The sequence below is a fragment of the Musa acuminata genome, chromosome BXJ1-9 (genome assembly GCF_036884655.1).
Source record: "Musa acuminata AAA Group cultivar baxijiao chromosome BXJ1-9, Cavendish_Baxijiao_AAA, whole genome shotgun sequence".
NCBI lineage: Eukaryota > Viridiplantae > Streptophyta > Magnoliopsida > Zingiberales > Musaceae > Musa > Musa acuminata.
The window spans coordinates 11,005,884-11,025,000 of record NC_088335.1 but is presented as its reverse complement, the minus strand read 5'-3'; the positions used below and the strand labels follow the sequence as shown (position 1 = coordinate 11,025,000).

The following is a 19,117-nucleotide window of genomic DNA, read 5'->3' as shown; positions in this document are numbered from 1 at the left end:
TAATTTTTATATATAAAAAATTTATATTAAAATCTTTATAATTTTAAAAAATAAATAAATAATCTTATTTATCCTAATATCGCCAATTGCATTGACAAAAAATAAAACACATGCTATTGTTGAATCAACATAAATATAATGAGTAAAAAACTAATTTCAACATACTCAAAATGTTAAAATTATTTTTTTATTCATCATTTTCATATCCATGATATCATGTGCTATATTTTCCATTAATACATTTGACAATATTAGGTCAAACGAGATTATTTATTTTATTTTCAGAATTATAATTTTCTTAATATAAATTTTTTAAATACAAAAATTACGATACTAATAAGATTCTAAGCATAAAAGATAATACGTAATTATCGTAATTATGAAACAATATCACCCCTAAAACTAAAGAAGCACATGTAGTTCTTTTTCCTCTCAGGAAAATCAAATGGATCAACATACATCAAATGCCATATCTTTCTCAGGAAACTTGACAAGTCTTGTAAAATTGGTGACTTCCATGAAACAAAACTTTAAATAAAGGAATATAGCTCCAGAGATACTACTAACATGTAAAAAAGAAATGCACTGTACACCAGGCAAATTTTAAACAAGAATGGATGATAAATAATAGTTGAGAGATCACCTGCTTGTTACTGCTGAATTGATGAGGTTGATCACAGAAAAGAAACATAATTCATTATATTAGAGAGAGACACAAGTACAAAAGGCAAACGAAAATAACAAGATACAACAACATTGAGATTTTAAAAGGTTTTCCAGTATCTCAAATATATGAAAAATTATCAGCTGTCATCATGATAAATACCAAGAAATGCTTCCATTTCGCTTGACAAATTCTTGAGGCAGATCAAATCATCCATTTAAAGCAAATGCGAAAATGGAGGCACTTGTAAATTGACTGATTAGGTACTACGAGCACATACCAATTTCTCCCCTTTATTTACAGACTCTGCTTAGCTATTGAATGCACTAGAGAAAGAAATCCGAAAAGTTTGAATAAACCAACTTCTCATCTTGAATGTCCAAATAACTGAGTCAAAAAGTAGCTCTCTACGAATGTCTGCTACCAAAGACTGTAGTCTCAAACAAGCCAAGAGAGCAAAAATCTCCATGTGGAATCCTCATATGCTGATTCATTGTGTGTGTCCGAGCGAGATTCCAAGCTAAAATTGCAGTGTGTTCAGATGAAGCAACTATGCAGTACCAGAAGTCCCATCAGATTTAGATTCAGTCCGTCTATAGGTGAGACTCCTTGCTGTTGGAGAAAGGATATTGTTTCCAGATGTTAGTGAAGATTTTGCCACCTCGCCAGGTTGAATAGCTGAAGAGTCACGCTTCCACTGTAAACTCCTGGCACCAGTTTTGATTGGAAGGCGCACTGGAAAGGCACCAACAACCCTTGGATATGGTATCCTACCAAGTCTAGAAGCAAATGAAGATGCTCGGGATACCCGTGGCCAACATATCATTGGAGCAGCTTCATGAGAGCTTCTGCGAACAACCTATGATGCACAAAGAGCAAGTGATACGTCATTTCTGCACTCACACTAAGTTATATAGATAAAAAAACACAGGTTACAATTCGATCCCTTCTATCATTCAAGTTGCTATCAAGTAACAGAGAACGTGGATTGGTTCCACCATAAGAACCTTCAGCAATAAAAGCTCAGGAGGATGTGCAATATTGACAACAAATTGAACAGGCAGACATCGGTTTTGTCCTTTGATTTTATTTAAAAGGGCCTAAGTTTCTGAAGATGATTGGTCAGAGCAAAAAAGCCATGTAATTTGTCATCTGGAAGGCGAGCCGGTATGGAGAAGATAAGATACAGTCCCTTGGAGTGCAGATAATGGCAATCCCATGACAAATTATTTCTCTGGATGAAGAGAAATTGTTGTTTGCATTTATATGACTATAGGCCATGTGCAGAAAATCATCATGCACGCAGAAGAGGGATTCTAGATCATGTTTCGAAAGAAAACAGATCCACAGCCAAGATAAAAGAGTATTAAGCTTGGACCTCAATCATGGACAAGTTCAAGCATGACATAAAATAACAAAAATGAACACATGGCTGGTCAAACAATGTCATGAAATTGTCTCAATTACTTTAATGCTAGTAATTTATAATTTGAAGAATTCATCTTGCTGTACACAAATGGAATTTGTACAACAATATCATGAAAAAGATGAAATAGAGATGCTAATCATTTCCAGACCTACCTTTAGGATCCGGGACATGAATGATGTGCCATTCAGTGACAATGCCAGATCTGCAGATTCTTTCTTTAGGAACTCAACATATGCTGACCTGTTCCGGACAGAAAATTAAATTTAAACATACCATGACAAAGAATTACTGAAGAACAACATAATTACTCTTGTATCATTTACCCAGTAGGCTGACCGGTTGCAGCATCATTGATGATAATTACTTTAAGCACATCCCCAAATTTATTGAAATGGCGAGAAAGTGTGTCTTTAGTAGCAGCAAAGTGGACCTGCAAATCCAATAACAAGATTGATAAAATCCCACTCCTTTTTTCAAGTCAATTGTAATAAAATTAACAAAACAGATACTTGCATTGCCAACGAATAGAGTTCGAGAATCACCATCCACCAAAGGGCGGCCAGTAGTATAAGAACCTGCAATAAAAAGAATCATTCATCTTTCCTGCAAATGGAGGCCATAGGGAGGAGAAAATTGGACAGGAAAAGATTTAGGAGCCTCAGCTGAATCTAGTAAAAGAGAAAAGAAATGGGGCAGAAAATCAACTAGTATAAGAATAATATTAGTGACAATCTTGGATTGAGCAACAGCATTCTAGATCCAGCTATGCATATATAATTATGAAACATAAACAGCTACGTGGAAAGAGAACATAGAAATAAAAGCAAATTGGTTTTGCCAGATTGAACTGTAAGAGTTTCGGCAAGTGGATTTAGTTGAAATAAAGCAGGCATTCGAAATCAAATATGCGTTCAGCTTTTGCAGCTAGAACTTTCAGGTTACAGACTTTGATCATACCATATTCTACCACATCATGTACCAACCCTATATTCTACATGCTCCACAATTTCTTTTTCCAAAACCATAAGATAAATTTTTTTAGGCTTTCTGGGAGTAGGAAATGGAAAAACTACTAAAGTGACAAGTGACCTTTATCTAGCATTGTTTTACATTGCTTGGGAGTATGCTTCATACCTTGTGCTGATGCAGGCTTCTGAGACTCCTGTTGGACATCTGCAAGTTCCATTGCCTGTAAAATATAATTGTGTGACCAATCCACACTCATCAGATATATTACACTAGCTGATGACAAAGATAGGCACATTTATAAAAGAAAGAACATCAAAACAAGAATATAAACTTTGCTGTCATTATAAGATAAATTACAGAGTAAAACAAAGAAATTGAAGAGATTTTGTGGAAGTATTTGACAAATTATAGTACAGAGTAACATAATTTAAAAATTAAAGCTGGTTCATAAAGCATGTCATAGATAAAGCAGGCAAGAGGAATTTCCAAGACCTAAAAGATTAGTTTACACAAATAAAAACCTAACGTGCTCCTTCAAACATAATGCAACCATTTGAAATCCGCTTGTATTAGACAGACAGAACAATCAACAATGTTCACCTCCAACATGCATCTACAGATCGTACTCAATGAGAAAGTTTACCTTATCAAAGAAATACCACAATACTGGAGGATGTCCCAAACTAGAAGCTCAACTAAAACATATATACTACAGAAATATCACTCTCATGCATCAAAAAATTCACATGACACCATACTGTGCCATAAAAATTCCTTTAAACAGGAAACAAGATGCCGACGACAATTTTATGTGAAAATAGATGTACATAAACATAAGCATACACATAAGTCAAAACATGTTTGCCTGACACTATCTATCTATAGACCGTGATCTACAATAGTCCCATCCTCAAGAGGCTTTCCATACTTAAAACTAGATTAAGAATGCTGTTCGCAGAAGCTTAATTAGCACAATCGAAATCAATTCTCAGTGAAATGGTTAAAAATATTAGAAACTGAACATGTTCATTATCACATATGATTTGAAAATAGTATGGAAATTTTATCTTTAGAAAGAACAAAAATTAAAATTGCCCATAAAAAACATAGTGTTCAGTTCTTACTAAGTGTTCCAAAAATTAGTTAAGTGAGATTATATTTATTACCTTGATGAATAATAGGAATGTTTTATCAACTTGGAGCATCTGGTCACAAAGACATTGATATCATAGTTGATACAAATAGTCTAATATCATAGTCCACAGAAAAGATTTTGATTTCTGGATCCAAAAAGTCCTTGAATTCTAGATCGACCACTCTTAAAGACCCTTCTAGCTTCTCCAACTTTCAAAAGCATTCGAAAGAAAGGCCAACTTCTCAGATTCATTCACAACTATCTCAACCAAGCATGCCTCTCAAACCCCTCTTTTTAATGTTAGGTATATAAAGTAACTTTTCTGCTTCCTTGATTATTTTTCATTCTGGTATTCATGTCTAAGTATAATCAGATTTTCTGGTCTACATTTAGGTGTCAGCTACTTGCACGTAAGACAGAAGGAAACCAATTTTAAGAAAACCACTGATTCAAATTCAGATCAACCAGTTTCAGTTAAACTGATAACGCATGACATGAATGGTTGATAAAAATATCTTCAGACATGTAACTCAGTTTAAAATTAAGCCCAAAAGATAGCAGCAGAAAGTTTATGGAGAAGAATGGATTGTGTAACAAATCCTTTCAGCATCCAGGTTGGAGATTACACCAGAAGGGCTAACAAAATTCCACACAAGATCATCACGATTCTGGTTGAATGAACAGGTAGAATATGAAGCTAAAATGCAAGTAGACCTGTTTCTAATTTCACAAATATTATGGCCATAAAATAGAACAATACAAATCACAAAAGCAGAGTTCTAAAAGCAAGAGAATGTTAACTGGCATTTCGACCCAAGAAGAAAATGAACATAATTTATGTCATGTGTTTTATAATCATCAGTATTGAATAAGCAATTTATGCCAGTAAAAACCTTACTTTTACATTCTGCGCAGAAGAAACATCATTCTCCTTTGGAAGCCTAACATTCTGGTTTCCTACATTTTTGCTCTTTCCCACAGCTGCTCTATTCTCCACTTCTGCAGCATCCCTAGACACTTGATAATGGGGAGATTTCCAAGTATTTACATTAACAGAAATATTCAGAGACTTATTAGATGTCATTGCTGCTGAACTAGCAAATGGTTCCTGATCCATCAACCTTCTTTGCCTTAATATTTCATCAGGTTCCTGTGCAATGCTATACTCTACAATAACTGATTTGTTTTCTCTATTAGCAGAGGAAGCACTTTGAGAAGCACCCAAATCATGCAGGCTAACATTTTTGACAATGTTGTGTTTATCATTATTTGAAGCATAGGCAGGAGCAGCTGTTTCAGTCTCCTGACCTAATATGGTCAGGTTACCATCAAACTCTTCATCATACTCACTCCTGGAAGGATGATCTGAATGATCCAGTTCAGGAACTCGATTATTATCTTCAGAATCCCTGTATTCAACCTCTTGTGCTGTTGTATCTGATAACTCATTAACAGGCTCTGTCATACTTCTGTCATGACCCAATCTATCAAAAACACTACTAGAACATCTAGCCTTGTTTACATCTTCGACAGCTTCAGCAACAGCTTTGAGTGCCATTGATAAGGCACCTGGCACTCTTGACCCTGATGTTATTCTTTGGGATCTTTTTTCTAGCAAAGAATCTGTTGTGGATGTTGATACTACAGAACGAAGCCTCTTTAAAGCTGGCTCACTTCTTGAGTCCAACTGTTGCACGGTCCTTACAGCATCTCGAACGGCAAATTGAAGAAGCCGGCGTGGAGCATCAATTACTGAATGGGAAGCTGAGTCTCGCTGTAAAGGATAGTGAAATATATTTAAAAATAAAAAAATAGCATAAGTTAAAAAATCACAAAATGCACAAGTCCGACTCCCGGTATTCAAATGCCTAAGCACAATAACAAAGTCCTAGTACCATAACAGTCTGATAGGTTACTAAAGAAGGTACTGGACAATATTTATATCCTTGGACTATAGTATAACAAAACAAACTATACCTTTAGTTTTGTCTAATGTTTTCAACCACCGTAGAAAGAATTTGACTCATACATCAGTCACAATAACTATCATCTCAAAACTTATTCTGTGATCATTCTTATGTGAATCATTAATCATTATGCCCAAAAGCAGCATAATTATCTAACAGAATATGACAAAGAATCCCACAAAATATGGAAAAAACAGACTGAAAAAATAGTGAAAACAATGTGGTAACCAAAAGGAAAATCTGACAATCCAACAGACTTATGGAAATGGCACTCATGAGAATTAAACAACTTAATACTTGAATCCAGCTTACAAAATATTACAAAAACCCCTTTGTGCATATCAAACATGTATAACCTGCCTCAAATTTATGAAGGAAAATAAAGTACCTTTGTTAATAGATGCTCATCATCTCGGTTTCGCTTTCTCTGAACCTGAGGTCTAGGAGATCGCGACCGTCTAGAATTATTAGGTCTCTGTGTTCTGTCCTCTGGACGAAAAATATTGGTCACAACACTACGAAGAGGAAATATTTTATGATCATCCTGAGCTACTTCTTTCCATTCTCTACTGTGATGAATTCTAGAAACTTTAGATGACTTTTCTCTGACATCACCAGAATCTGAGAGCACATTCTGAGCCAAATGCTCCTGCTGCGAATTGTGTCTTCCAGACAGTTCATTCAATGAAGTGTTAGACTTAGGCACTTCATGAGGAAAAGATTGTTCCTGCTGCACATACCAGCAGATATTTGACGAGAGGTGATCCCATAACCTGCAGCCAGATGACGATATATGATGAATAATTACTGACAATAAATAATCATTTTGATGCCTGCTGCTTAGAGCATGAAGCAGTTACTGGTATCCAAAGAGAATGGTGTTACCAGGACACAAAAGTAGCACTGTCATCCCCCAAGAACACATTGAGTTCCTTCCTAGCCTCATCTTTGCGACGTCCATTCCTGAGTAAGACAACAACATATTCCTGCAAATGTATATTGAAAAGGTAGCAACTCTTGTTAAATAAAATGGTGAAGGACCACAGATATTTTAAGCATGCCAAGTATAATCAATCATTACTATCATCTACAAATTATTAGAGGCATTCTAAAAAGAAAAAACTAACCGGGAAACCATCTTAGGCAATCAGCAATAGGAACCAGAATTATCAGATACTTGATACAAGTCATATAGTACACAAAATTAGAACATTGAGCTTGAAGAAAATACAGTTTCAGAGCAACAAATAGCTAAGAGAAAAAAGATTACAATGTTGTCGCTAGTGAAGATGAGACAACAAAAGATCCACCAATATGAAGGCCAACATGGTCCAAACTTATCTACAACAATGCAAACCTTATATTCTTTAGTCTCAAACCTGTACCCCTCTGTAGCCATCAGAACACCTCACACAAACATATCCATCTAAGTTGCTACTGAATCTAATACTAGGCGAACAGAGACTTTGCTTTGTGATCCTTTTAGCTGCTCCATACCTTAGAAAACGTCAAATATTACCTTCCTATAGAAACCTAAAAGATCTCTTGCACCCTGAGGCCATAAAATTTTTCACTTTTGATTTGATCTTCCCTTTACAAAATCTCCCACCATGATAACCAACATAAAATTTAGTTCACATGTTGATGGCTTCCAACAAGATCATGAGATCATTATAGAATCCCAAAAAATCTCACCAATTAAATGATAATATCAATGCTCCATGTGACACCACAATAAACCCACAACATAAGACAATTATCATGTAACACTTGATAGTTTGCTACTAGATACTGGTGTAGGGAAATCTAGGGGGCGACATCACATGCGCAACGGAAGAATATAAAAATAAAATCCCCAAATTTCTTATCGATGTGTTCGTCGCCGTGTGAAGATTTGTGAGTAAAATCCGCGAAACATAAAACTGCATATATGAAAGATTGTGTTACCTAGGAAGACCGTATATCCCTGAATCCTTGTAGATCTCTAAGAGAGGGTGAAGGAGGTCAAGCGTCCTCCTCTCTAACAGTGATCCACACAACAGGGCTACGACAATGCTCCTCAAAACTCCAGGCCTGATATCTGAGGAGGAGAATGGGAGGAGAATAGAAGAGGCAACCCAAAAAGGTTCTAGCCTATGAATCATTAGTTCCCTCCTATTTATAGAGATCCTCTGTCAAATTAACCCTAATGGATCCTGCTCTATTGGGTATTGGATTTTCATCCAACTACCCAAGCCTCTTAGTTAGCGGATCTCTATCTAATAATCTCTCATTGGCTCTTATTGGATCTCATTCATAGAATCCAATAATTCAGGGGCTTATTGAATATCCAATAAGATAGGAGCTCCGACGGATATTTTATATCCGAACCTCTACTTATCGCAACGCCTACCATATGTGTGTGACCCTCTAGGCCCAATATCGAGCTGGCCATGAGTCATACCTATCAGAACTCCTTCTGGCTCAGTGAATTATTATCTCCATAATAATTCACTCGACTCATCGATTGCGGACGTACTAGACCACTACGCTGCCCCAGACGATACAGGGAAATTCAATCCATTGGACCTGTCTGTCCTCAGATACCATATACCTATAGTCCCTCATTCATCTAAATCTCAGATACCATATACCGGGCATGGTGCTGTCAGACCCATACGGTTTATGCTCGAATCTCGCTCTAATCGGATTCTCCCGAAGAACTCTCTCTCAACCCGAATGACCCTGGCCAGGGATTTGTCTGAGCAAGAATACATGGGATATTCATCTCATAACACCGAGAGTGAATAATCCTCCATCGACACTCAATAGTTCTCGTAAGATTGGCTACCACTCCCAATGACCGGTTGTGCTAGATCTGGAACCTCCAGACCTATAAGTCTTGTATCAAAGAATGAAGTACTCATACATAGCATCCTTGGTGTCTCAAGTCTAAGGATCAGATACACTACTGGGACTACGAAATCACTGCCTGACAATAAGACATCATCAACCATCCATCATTCCGTAAACGGATCAATCAGTGAACTCATTCCCCAATGAGCACATGTATTGTATCCCTAGTGTCCCCGCACGAGCAGCAATGAGACCAACTGCATCCATCGTATGGACGGGTATACAACACGTCAGTCTATCCAGTTATCTCGATGTCCCTCTCGAGTAACTTATGACCGGGATTATTTAGGATTTGTGTTTAAAGGTGAATCGGTCTCATTATCGTGATCTCATCATGATCTGATTCTCATTGCACAGATCTATGGACATCACAATATACTCAAACAACATGCAATATAAAGTGATAAAATGTTAAATAATAATAATAAGCAAAAAGATTATGTGTCCAATCACACGTGTCATCACTCACGTGATTGGCTTACAGGATACCTATAACTAGCAACTAGAGCCTAAGCATTTATGAAGAACATGAATAACAACCAGTTGCTAGCGATAAAAGTTTCCAAAAAGAACTACCAACTAGATTACTGTTAACAAATCTATTTTCTGGATGAAAAAAAAGGGAAAAAGCAGTACTTAAAGTATTTATAGAACTCATGGTGCTTGAATCTTCAGATCTAAGAAGGATTCTTAACTCTTTAATAAACATAAAATCTATTTGCTGAAAATGCTATCATAATAGTCAATGGCTGTTGTCTTACATTATTTAAGGGTCAAAAACCTCAACTGAGCCTAAATAAGGCCCTAGATACCGTCTGTATTGATTGTAGGTTGAAATTTGAAAATTCCAAATCGGGATAACAAATTGAGGAGAAACAAAAAGAAAATGACAATCTGATATAACCCAACGGTCTAAGTCTGCTTTAATTGAGATGAAAAGTTTCTATATACAGCAAAGGACAAGAAAAACATAAGGATAATCTGGAGTTCAAAATTCTAGTGAGTTTTTAAGGGAGAACAAACACAAAGTGAATCAATATCAAAGCCAAGGCTTTCTAGTCAATATAGATGAAAATGAAATACAAACATAAAATCTGATAATTTAACACCAAAAATAATAATAAAAAATAAAGTACTTAATAGAAACAAAATATGCCATAAACAAAAAAAAGAGAAAGAAATTAGATAACAGAAAAGACATCAATTCATTGAAGTGCTGAAGTAGGAGAAAGAAACCTTCATTTTGTTCTTCTACCAAAACCTAGCTTTTATGAGACTTACATTATATACCCTAACTCAAGATCCTAACAAAATAAGCAACAAATTGAACAAAAAGGAGTACTCCGTCCATATGACAAGTTATCTTGTCTGCTCTAGAGAAGAGCCAGACATGTATCTACATTTTGTCTCTTCACTGAACACACAAAAAAGGCAAACAACTTGAGTTTTATGCTCATGTAATTTATTAAATTTAGCTTGTTGATCCTTGGTATGAAATCTTATAATCTCAACTGTACACCATCTGAACTCATTATAACTACTACATAACATAAAAAATCCAATGCAAGTGATAAACTGAATTTAAGGCTTTAATCGATCATCCAATTGCTCTTGGCCAAAGTTTTGATCATCTCACATTGCCAACATGATAATCACTTCTAATGGGCATGGCTCCCTCGAACTATGATCACAAGGTTCCTTTTTAGATAAGATCCTCTGACTATATTTTTTTTTCTTAATCTGAAGTCATCCTGCTGTCTCTATGAGACAGACTAAATATAGATGTTGTTACATTTTTTCCTTCTTGATGGTTAAGGTGTTTGTCCTAGCTCCATCAACAGCATCACTGTAAAATAACCAGGGCCTACGAGGAAGACATCTGCAATATCCGTCTTAAGTATAGCACATTTCTTGAATCTCATACATCTGAAGCAACAAAGAATACTTATTTTAAAAATCAGGACTGCTCCTTTCCTTGTTACCACCTGTGAGAAATAAATGTTTAGAATAAAATTGCCTTTATATTCCTTGGAAAGAAGTTCAGAAGATACCAAGTTCAACTGACTACCTTCACATGTAAGAAGAGCACAGCAAACCTTGACAAATCTAGGGTTCTAAAAAAGTTTTCACCACAGTTCTAGTTATCCACCATGCCATCAAGGACAACTCTTCTACATCAACTTCTAGCGTCTATGTAGGAATATCATCTTCTGCCTTTTCTTCCTCAGCATCATCTTCAGGTTCCCATGCCATCTACAATTGCTATGATAAGCTTCTTTTCTGAAAACAAGCTCAGTATGACCTGTCTTCCCATAACAAAGAAATTCCTATGGCCATCCCTTTTTCTCAAACACCTGGCAACTTGGTGCTGAGGTAGCTAGTACAGCAAGTCAAGGTCATGAAGATATTAACCATGCTACCATGTTTCCAACACCATAAAGCCTTTGTGGTTTTGCCTCAATCTCCAAAGCATCATAATATGTATTGTCTGTTGTCAGTGCCAGCTAGCTGTGGAACATCTTTGTGTAGACCCCTATGATGTCACCCATCTGCTAAATCTATAAACTTTATTAGAGAGCTTGATCACAGCTTGTAGGTAAAAAATTTTATCTCATCAAAGTTTAACATCCTCCGAAGTGTCAATCTCCCTACCCATCCTTCTGTTGTCATCCAGTTGTCACTGCATGCAGGACCCTTCAATTAAAGTGACCAACTGGATCTTTCTAAATGTTAACAATTGATATTCAACGAAAGATAGACTCAACTTAACACCTAATCAAGGAAAACAACTAGATTCATCTGACCTCTGAAATGCAAAACATTCAACTTCACATATTTGTCACCGATAGGATACTCACCTCCTATCAAGCACCTTTTTTCCTTCGAGGGAAGAAAGCATCCATCAAGAAGAAGATAATAGAGAAGACAAAGGGGGATTACATATAGAAAAAGAAGAGAGAGAGGACAAAGGTAAAAGAGAAGAGAACTCTAAAAGAGGAAATCTCATTGGGAATATAACTTCAATTCTATGCTATAAAATACTTAACATGTTCTCACTTAATACAGCAATAAACGACACCAAATGGAACCATAAACCATCCAGAACCATATAGCACCTGGTCTCAACCAAACAAGTCTCAAACTTATAGGAGTCCTCCCCTGAGTCTCTATCACCCAGGTGCAGTCTAGAGTCATTCTACTGACTTTGAGTCCACTTAAGACACTCCAAGTGGATAAAGGTTAACAAGATATTAAGATCCATTCCAAAATGTTGGGATCCTAAAGTAACGGCAATACAAGAAGCAAAGGACCTAAATAACTTTCCGCTTGAAGAACTTATCGGGGCCTTGATGACCTATGAAATGACATGTATAGACATGATGAACTTGAGAACAACATTCCGAATAACAGGAAGGACATGACACTTGGAACCAAAAAAGGCCACTTGGGTGAAAACTCAAGTGATGATGATGATGATGATGACGACTGGCACTTCTTACAAGAAGATTTAAAAAATTCTTAAAAAGGAACAAAACAAGACACTAAGAACAAAAATGAACTAAAAAAGGATCAAATAATTTGTTATGAATGCAAGAAGCCGGGACACTTCAAAAATAAATGTCCCCAAGTGAAAAAGAAGCTACCAAAGAAAAAGAATGCGCTCAAAGCAACTTGGGACAATTCGAGTGTATCCAAAGACAAAGAGTCAATCAACAAAGACAAAGTTGTAATTTACGCTCTAATGGTGCTCAATGACGAAGTAAGTGACTCAATCGAAGCTCATTTATCTTTTGATGAATTATTAAGTGATTTTCATGATTTGTTTGATAAATATAAATTAGTTGATAAAAAATATAAATTATTGAAAAAGGATTATACTTCTCTTTCTAGTGAACTTGAAAATTAAAAAATGAGCATGATAAGTGTATGTTAACTCCTTGTACTCGATGTGAAAAGTTAGAGTCATTTAAAAAAGAATATTTGTTACTACAAGAAACATTTGAAAATTTTAAAATAGGTAATAAATCTCTAAACATGATCCTTGCTAATAAGAGTCATGTTCATAGAAAGGAAGGAATTAGCTTTATGAGTAACACTCAACAAAAGCCAACTATCTTCATTAAAGGGCCTACATTACACGTCTCACCTAGAGAAAAATATAATTTTTGTGAAAAAATTTATCATTTTGCTTATAAATGTCCATTTAAAAGGTATAGTCCACACAAATTAGTTTGGATTCCTATATAAACCATAAATCACTCGATGATAGGTAGATCTATTTATGAGAGACTCAAAGTCAAATGGGTATCTAAAGGAAAACTTCCTTTCTTATAGATATGTTTACAATCACAAGCTAGGAGCAAGAGATGGTACCTTGATAGTGGATGTTCAAGGCACATGATCGGAGATCCAACACACTTCTCTAAGCTCACTAGCCAAGACGAATGATACGTTACCTTCGGAGACAACAACAAAGGGAAAATTATTGGCAAAGGAACCATAGGTAACAAGTCAAACCTTTTAACCTATACAGAATAAGATTTTCATATGAACATTGCTTGTAAAATTAATTTTCAGACAATCATTGCTTGTACACCTCACTAGCAGATCAATTTGAGTGGTCGTATGTATGTAGCCAAAGCTAGTCAAAATCCCAGCAAAAACACCACCACATTTGGGAGAAAATGCACTGGACAATATGATGCAAAACATCAGTCATCTCAGACCCTTTGAACCCCTAAGTGGCACACCAGGGGATGGACCCCAATACTATATGAGGGACAACACATCTTTAGTAAGCCTACTTTTTATTCAATAAAAGAGATAACCCTTTGTGTGTAACCATTTTGCTTGCTTGGGAGAACTTCTATGCCTACTTGCTTTTGTAGGCGACAATGTTTTATCCAAAAGTTTATCATTCTAACCTTTTCTTTTAACCATTATGAACATATGTTGCTTGGGTGTCACATGCCTTACGTAATCTCAATCAAGTCCATGACAAAGTGGTATCAAAGAAGGTCAAGCAAGCAATTGAATCGCGTGTAGCAGGCAGCATGGTGAAACTAGTGCAACTGTGCTAAAGGAACAACTTCAATATATACCTACTAAACGGACAAGATCTCAAGAAACAAGTAGAACCACTCAAGAGGAGTGTGGTATCTGTAGTGGTGTTCCAATGAAATGACCACCCTCCTACACAAAAGAGGCATAACCAGAAGAGCAACTTGAACCAAGGTTCGTTGTCACGACCCGAGCCTGATGGGCTAACTAACCCATCAACATCGTTTGGCCTAAACCACCAGTCAAAATACTTAAGCTGAAGTTGATAGTAGTACACTCATCAAGCTCATATAAGTCAATCTTTATTTTGCTCACTTCCGATGTGGGACTAATCGAGGTGTTACAATTTCTCCCACTCAAGAGCTTGACGTCCTCGTCAAGACCCAGCATAGGCCAGATCAAACCCTAATATGGTGCATGTGAGACGTAACCCAATAATGGCTCCACGTCGTGACGAGTCCTTCCAACTCCATCCACGGGTAGCTCTTTCCTACTCGAGCCCCCTCATCAGGCCCAAATACTAGGTCAGCTCTAATACCAAATGTCACGACCCGAGCCTGATGGACTAACTGACCCATCAGGTTCATTTGACATAAACCACTGGTCAAAATACTTAAGCTAAAGTTGATAGTACACTCATCAGACCTTTATAAGCCAATCTTAATATTGCCCACTTCCAATGTGGGACTAATCGGGGTGTTACATTCGTTTTTTCAAGTATCAGACCCATCTCGACGATTTGTCAGACCAGTATATACCAGTCAATACCGATGTGCCAACACATGGTACATCGGTGCATACCAGTGTTTCAGAGAGGACGAAAAAGAGGGATAAGAGGAAGAGGCAATGGAGGAACAACGAAGGAAGAAAACAGGAAGAAGAGGAAACGGTGGAGGTAAAAGAAGAAATAAGAGAAGCAGTAGCCATAGCGTACCTGGGCAGTAGCAATAGCGTACCTGGGAAGTAGCGACAACAACGTCAATGTCGAAGCAACAGCAACAACATCGAAGCGGTAGTGGCAAGGCAGGGACTACGACATCGTACGCGAGAAGAGGGCTCATGAACACAAGCCCTAACATGGTTTTTTCTTTTTTTAACGCTGAGTTGGACAAGGCCCTAGCACTTTTTTATTTTTAATTATTTTAACTGGACCACCGAAAACTTGGGTGGTCCGCGCATCGGCCCACTCGCTAAACACTCAACCATAGACACAAATATCAATCACCTAAAAACAACTATGATCAGGCAAGGCACAAGATTTGCATGTGATCTCGTTCCCAAACAGGTTCACAGCAAAGCATATGTAATTTGTAACAGAAGTACAAAATAGAGTTTGACCACCCCAAAGTACATTCCGGATAGTTATTTATGCATGCACTTTATCTTCAAACCATGTAACAGCTTTCTCGGCAAACATTTCTTAACATTTTTGTCCTACCAATACCCCACTTTGGGGTTCGCATCTTCTTTCTGACTATCTATCCTAGATGTAGTCCATACTTCTTAAAGAAGCAACATATGCAACAAAATGTAGATAGTTAACTGCCATACAAATTTAAGGAGCTTATATCTCATTCTGGAACCGACAGCAGCATAGGTTCCAATTTTACTGAAACAACTAAGAAGAATCAGTTTGAACTAAAACAGAAAATACATTTTCTGGCCCATATCATTTCTTAGTTCAGAAACCATAAGTGCTGCTCTAATTCAGGTTATGAAGTATCTACCGTACAGCAATGTCCGATCATAAAAACATAAGGTTAATCAAAACCTTATACAAAAAAGCGACAATAGATTTTTTTACTTCACTATATTTGATATTTACATATGGAAACTAAGCGTAACAAAAACAATAAGCAAGGTACTTGGAAGAAGAGAAATCAATGTTAAAACAATCAAAAGCACCGAACATTAAAGATCACGGAAGAAGAAAACAAGAGAAGGCAAAAGGAGCTGTACAGCGAGCGTGTCATCAGTGTAATCGCCCATAAACTCCTTGAGCTTCTCCTTCACCCTCTCACGCAGCTTCGCCAAGCCATCCGTAGTGAAATTGACCTTAAACGTCCGAGCATCGCCGTCGCAATCGGAACCGTCCATGGCCAAGGCAGAAGAGGAGAGCACCAAAACCCTAATTCGATCGACAAAAACCCAAATCAAACCGAACCATGGAAGGTAGCGCGGGGCCGGAACGTCGATGGTGGCAGGGCGTGTGGCAACCGACGAGGGGCAGGCGGTGGGCCGGTGGCACGGAGGCAGTGGACGCGAGGGCGGTGCGAGTGGAATGCGACGCGCAGTTGTGTCGCGGCGGTGACGGACGGGATTAGGGCTCCTTCGGTTGGGAGGGTCGGTGGCGTGGTTTTCCTCGATCCTCCCTTCCCTTTTAACGAGGGTGATTGCGAATGACGAGAATGCCCCCCTTCGCATCGACGTTGGCATTGCAAAACTTGGCCTTTTTCGTCTCGATAATTTAAGCTTCTTAAACACTGTAACGCAAAAATTTCCGATTTTTCTTTTTTTTCTAGAAAATAATAATTATACGACTTGTTTTGTTATGTTATATTATTGAAACGACATGGTAGAATTGTATGAATTTTATTTGCTTCAAGCAAATCTTTTTCTATCACCTATGTTTTTTTTTGGGATAAATATAGTCTCTCTGGTGTTGCTTTTTGTTGTAGTGTAGATTCAAAATTTATGTTTTTAAGATGATATAATAAAATACAAGAAGCTTTTACTATAGGCATTTTATTATCATAATTTTCTATCAAACAATGTTAAATGTTGTTGTATTATCTTAGGTTGAAAATTTTCACTTTAAGTTTTTTTTTTTGTAAAATGAGATTTTTATAAGTATTTGAAATAGTATAGTGAAAATCACACAAGCTTTCAGCCTTGGGTTTTTTTTTTTTTTTGGTTGCATTTTGCGATAAACGATATTCGTATGAATTATTTATTGTTATTTTATCTGAAATAGTATCGTTTTTTTTTTTTCATTGTCTTCTTTTTTCGATGAAATAATGTGCTAAGATGAAATTTTTAGTTTTTGAAACAAGAAAAATGAGATGGTAACAAAAGTTATTCAAAAATATAAAATCTTCATTTTTGGCATAATATTTTGATATAGAATTGTTATATGAACATCGTTTCGTAGAAAAATATGATAATGAACAAAGATATCGAATCGCTTCACAATAAAGAACATTGTTTTATTAAATAAAATAAAATTTTAATTCATCGCACAAAAAAATTTGACTTAACGAAATATTTTTAACAATAGAAGGATTGTATGAACATTATTCTTAAAAAAAAATACAACAATGAATGCTGTTTCTTGAGAAAAAAATGATGGTGATAAAATTAATTGAAAGTAGATGGTTTGCATGATTTTTGTAGTACTATTTCAAATATATAAAATTTTAAATTACATAATATTTTAGGACTAGAGAAATCATACAATATTATTTGTTGAGAAAATAAAAAACACTATATATCTTTCAACAAAAACTATGGTGGTGAGAAAACATGATTTTCATTGCACCAACTCAAAAAAATATAAAATTTTCACTTAGCACAACATTTTTGTATTAAATAAGTTGTGTGAGCATTATATTATGGAAAAACATAACACTAGACAAGTCATATGTTTCATGCACAGTGAACATTATTGCATAAGAAAAGTACAATGATAAGAAAACTTGTCAAAAAAGTGAATGATTTGCACAATTTAATCATCATCAAATGTAAAATTTCAATTTTATTCAACTTTCTATCATTAAAAAGGTCATATGAACATTGTTTCATAAAAAAATATGACAATGATAAAATTTACTAAAAGTGAAAGATTCTCATGATTTTAGTCACACTGTTTCAAAAATATAAAACATTAAATTTATATAGTATTATATCAATAGAGAGTTCATATGAATATTATCTCCCTAAAAACCATGATAGTGGTAAATTTTGCTAAAAGTGGATATTTCACATGATTTTCATGGCATTGTTTCAAAATTGTAGAATCTCATCTTAACACATGATTTTAACACTAGAAATATTGTATCATTATTGTTTTGCTAAAAAGGTTAATGGTGAATATTGCTTCGTGGGAAAATAAAATAGTGACAAAATCGGTCCAAAGAAAATTACCACACGATTTTTATCGCGACATTTTCAAAATACAAAAAAATTGACCTTTTAGCATTATAGTATTTGTATAAGCATTATCTCATGAAGAAATACAATAGCGAGTGTTGTTTTATGAGAAAATACAATGTTGATATCATTTGTCAAAAGTGGATAGTTGGTACAATTTTTGTCACATTATTTCAAGTATATAAAATTTTGATATAGCACACCATATTAATGATGTAAAAAATAAGACTATGGAAAAATTTGTCATGCATCATTCTAAAAATATAACATTTTGACTTTCCATAACCCTTTTTAGTGGTCTAGAAATAGTACGAAGATTGTTTGAATCTCCAAAAAATGATGACATTAAATGTTGTTATGGGAGATGATGTGATGATAATGACAATGATGCATACAAATTCCATCGTGCTATTTCAAAATTGCAAAACTAGTTGAATGTCAACTTGTTAAAAAATCAAATAGTAAAAAAAAAAATCAAATTCTCATGATCTTTGTCTCATTGTTTTGAGAATGAAAGATTTCTACTAAACTTTAAAGTATAACAACATTAGAGATGTTGTATGAATGTAGATTTTACAAAAAATAATATAATAGTGAAAAAAATTATCGAACGGATTGTATAATTTTATCACATCATTTCAAAAATATAAAATTATGACTTAGCACAATAGTTTAACGACACATGATTTTTATTGCACTATTGTAAAAATATAAAATTTTCAACTTAAGATAACATTTTAGCCGTAAAGAATGTAGCATGAACATTATTTCATGAAAAACAAGAGAATGAATGTTGTTGGGTGAGATAATGAAATAAAGTGATAAGATTTGTCAAAAGTTTTTTTTTT

At 35.5% G+C, this 19,117-nt stretch overlaps 1 protein-coding gene across 1 annotated transcript; it reads right to left on the bottom strand.

The window, feature by feature from the left end:
- Positions 1 to 738: 738 nt before the first annotated feature.
- LOC103998049 (uncharacterized) lies at positions 739 to 16,559 on the bottom strand. The gene is made up of 9 exons (XM_009419423.3): positions 16,080 to 16,559; positions 7,050 to 7,150; positions 6,553 to 6,937; positions 5,096 to 5,971; positions 3,228 to 3,282; positions 2,607 to 2,668; positions 2,417 to 2,523; positions 2,246 to 2,333; positions 739 to 1,523 (listed from the first exon to the last, which is right to left on the bottom strand). The coding sequence occupies exons 1-9, from the start codon at positions 16,554 to 16,556 to the stop codon at positions 1,215 to 1,217; spliced, it is 2,460 nt and encodes an 819-aa protein (XP_009417698.2). The 5' UTR covers positions 16,557 to 16,559; the 3' UTR covers positions 739 to 1,214.
- Between the last annotated feature and the right edge of the window lie 2,558 nt (positions 16,560 to 19,117).

Coding starts and splice junctions, on each gene's coding strand:
- LOC103998049 (XM_009419423.3), bottom strand. CDS start 16,556: ATGCCAACGTCGATGCGAAGGGGGGCATTCTCGTCATTCGCAATCACC. Junction 3,283..5,095: donor CTTCTGCGCAGAATGTAAAA/GTAAGGTTTTTA, acceptor TATATTTTACAG/GCAATGGAACTTGCAGATGT. Junction 2,524..2,606: donor GAACTCTATTCGTTGGCAAT/GCAAGTATCTGT, acceptor TTGGATTTGCAG/GTCCACTTTGCTGCTACTAA.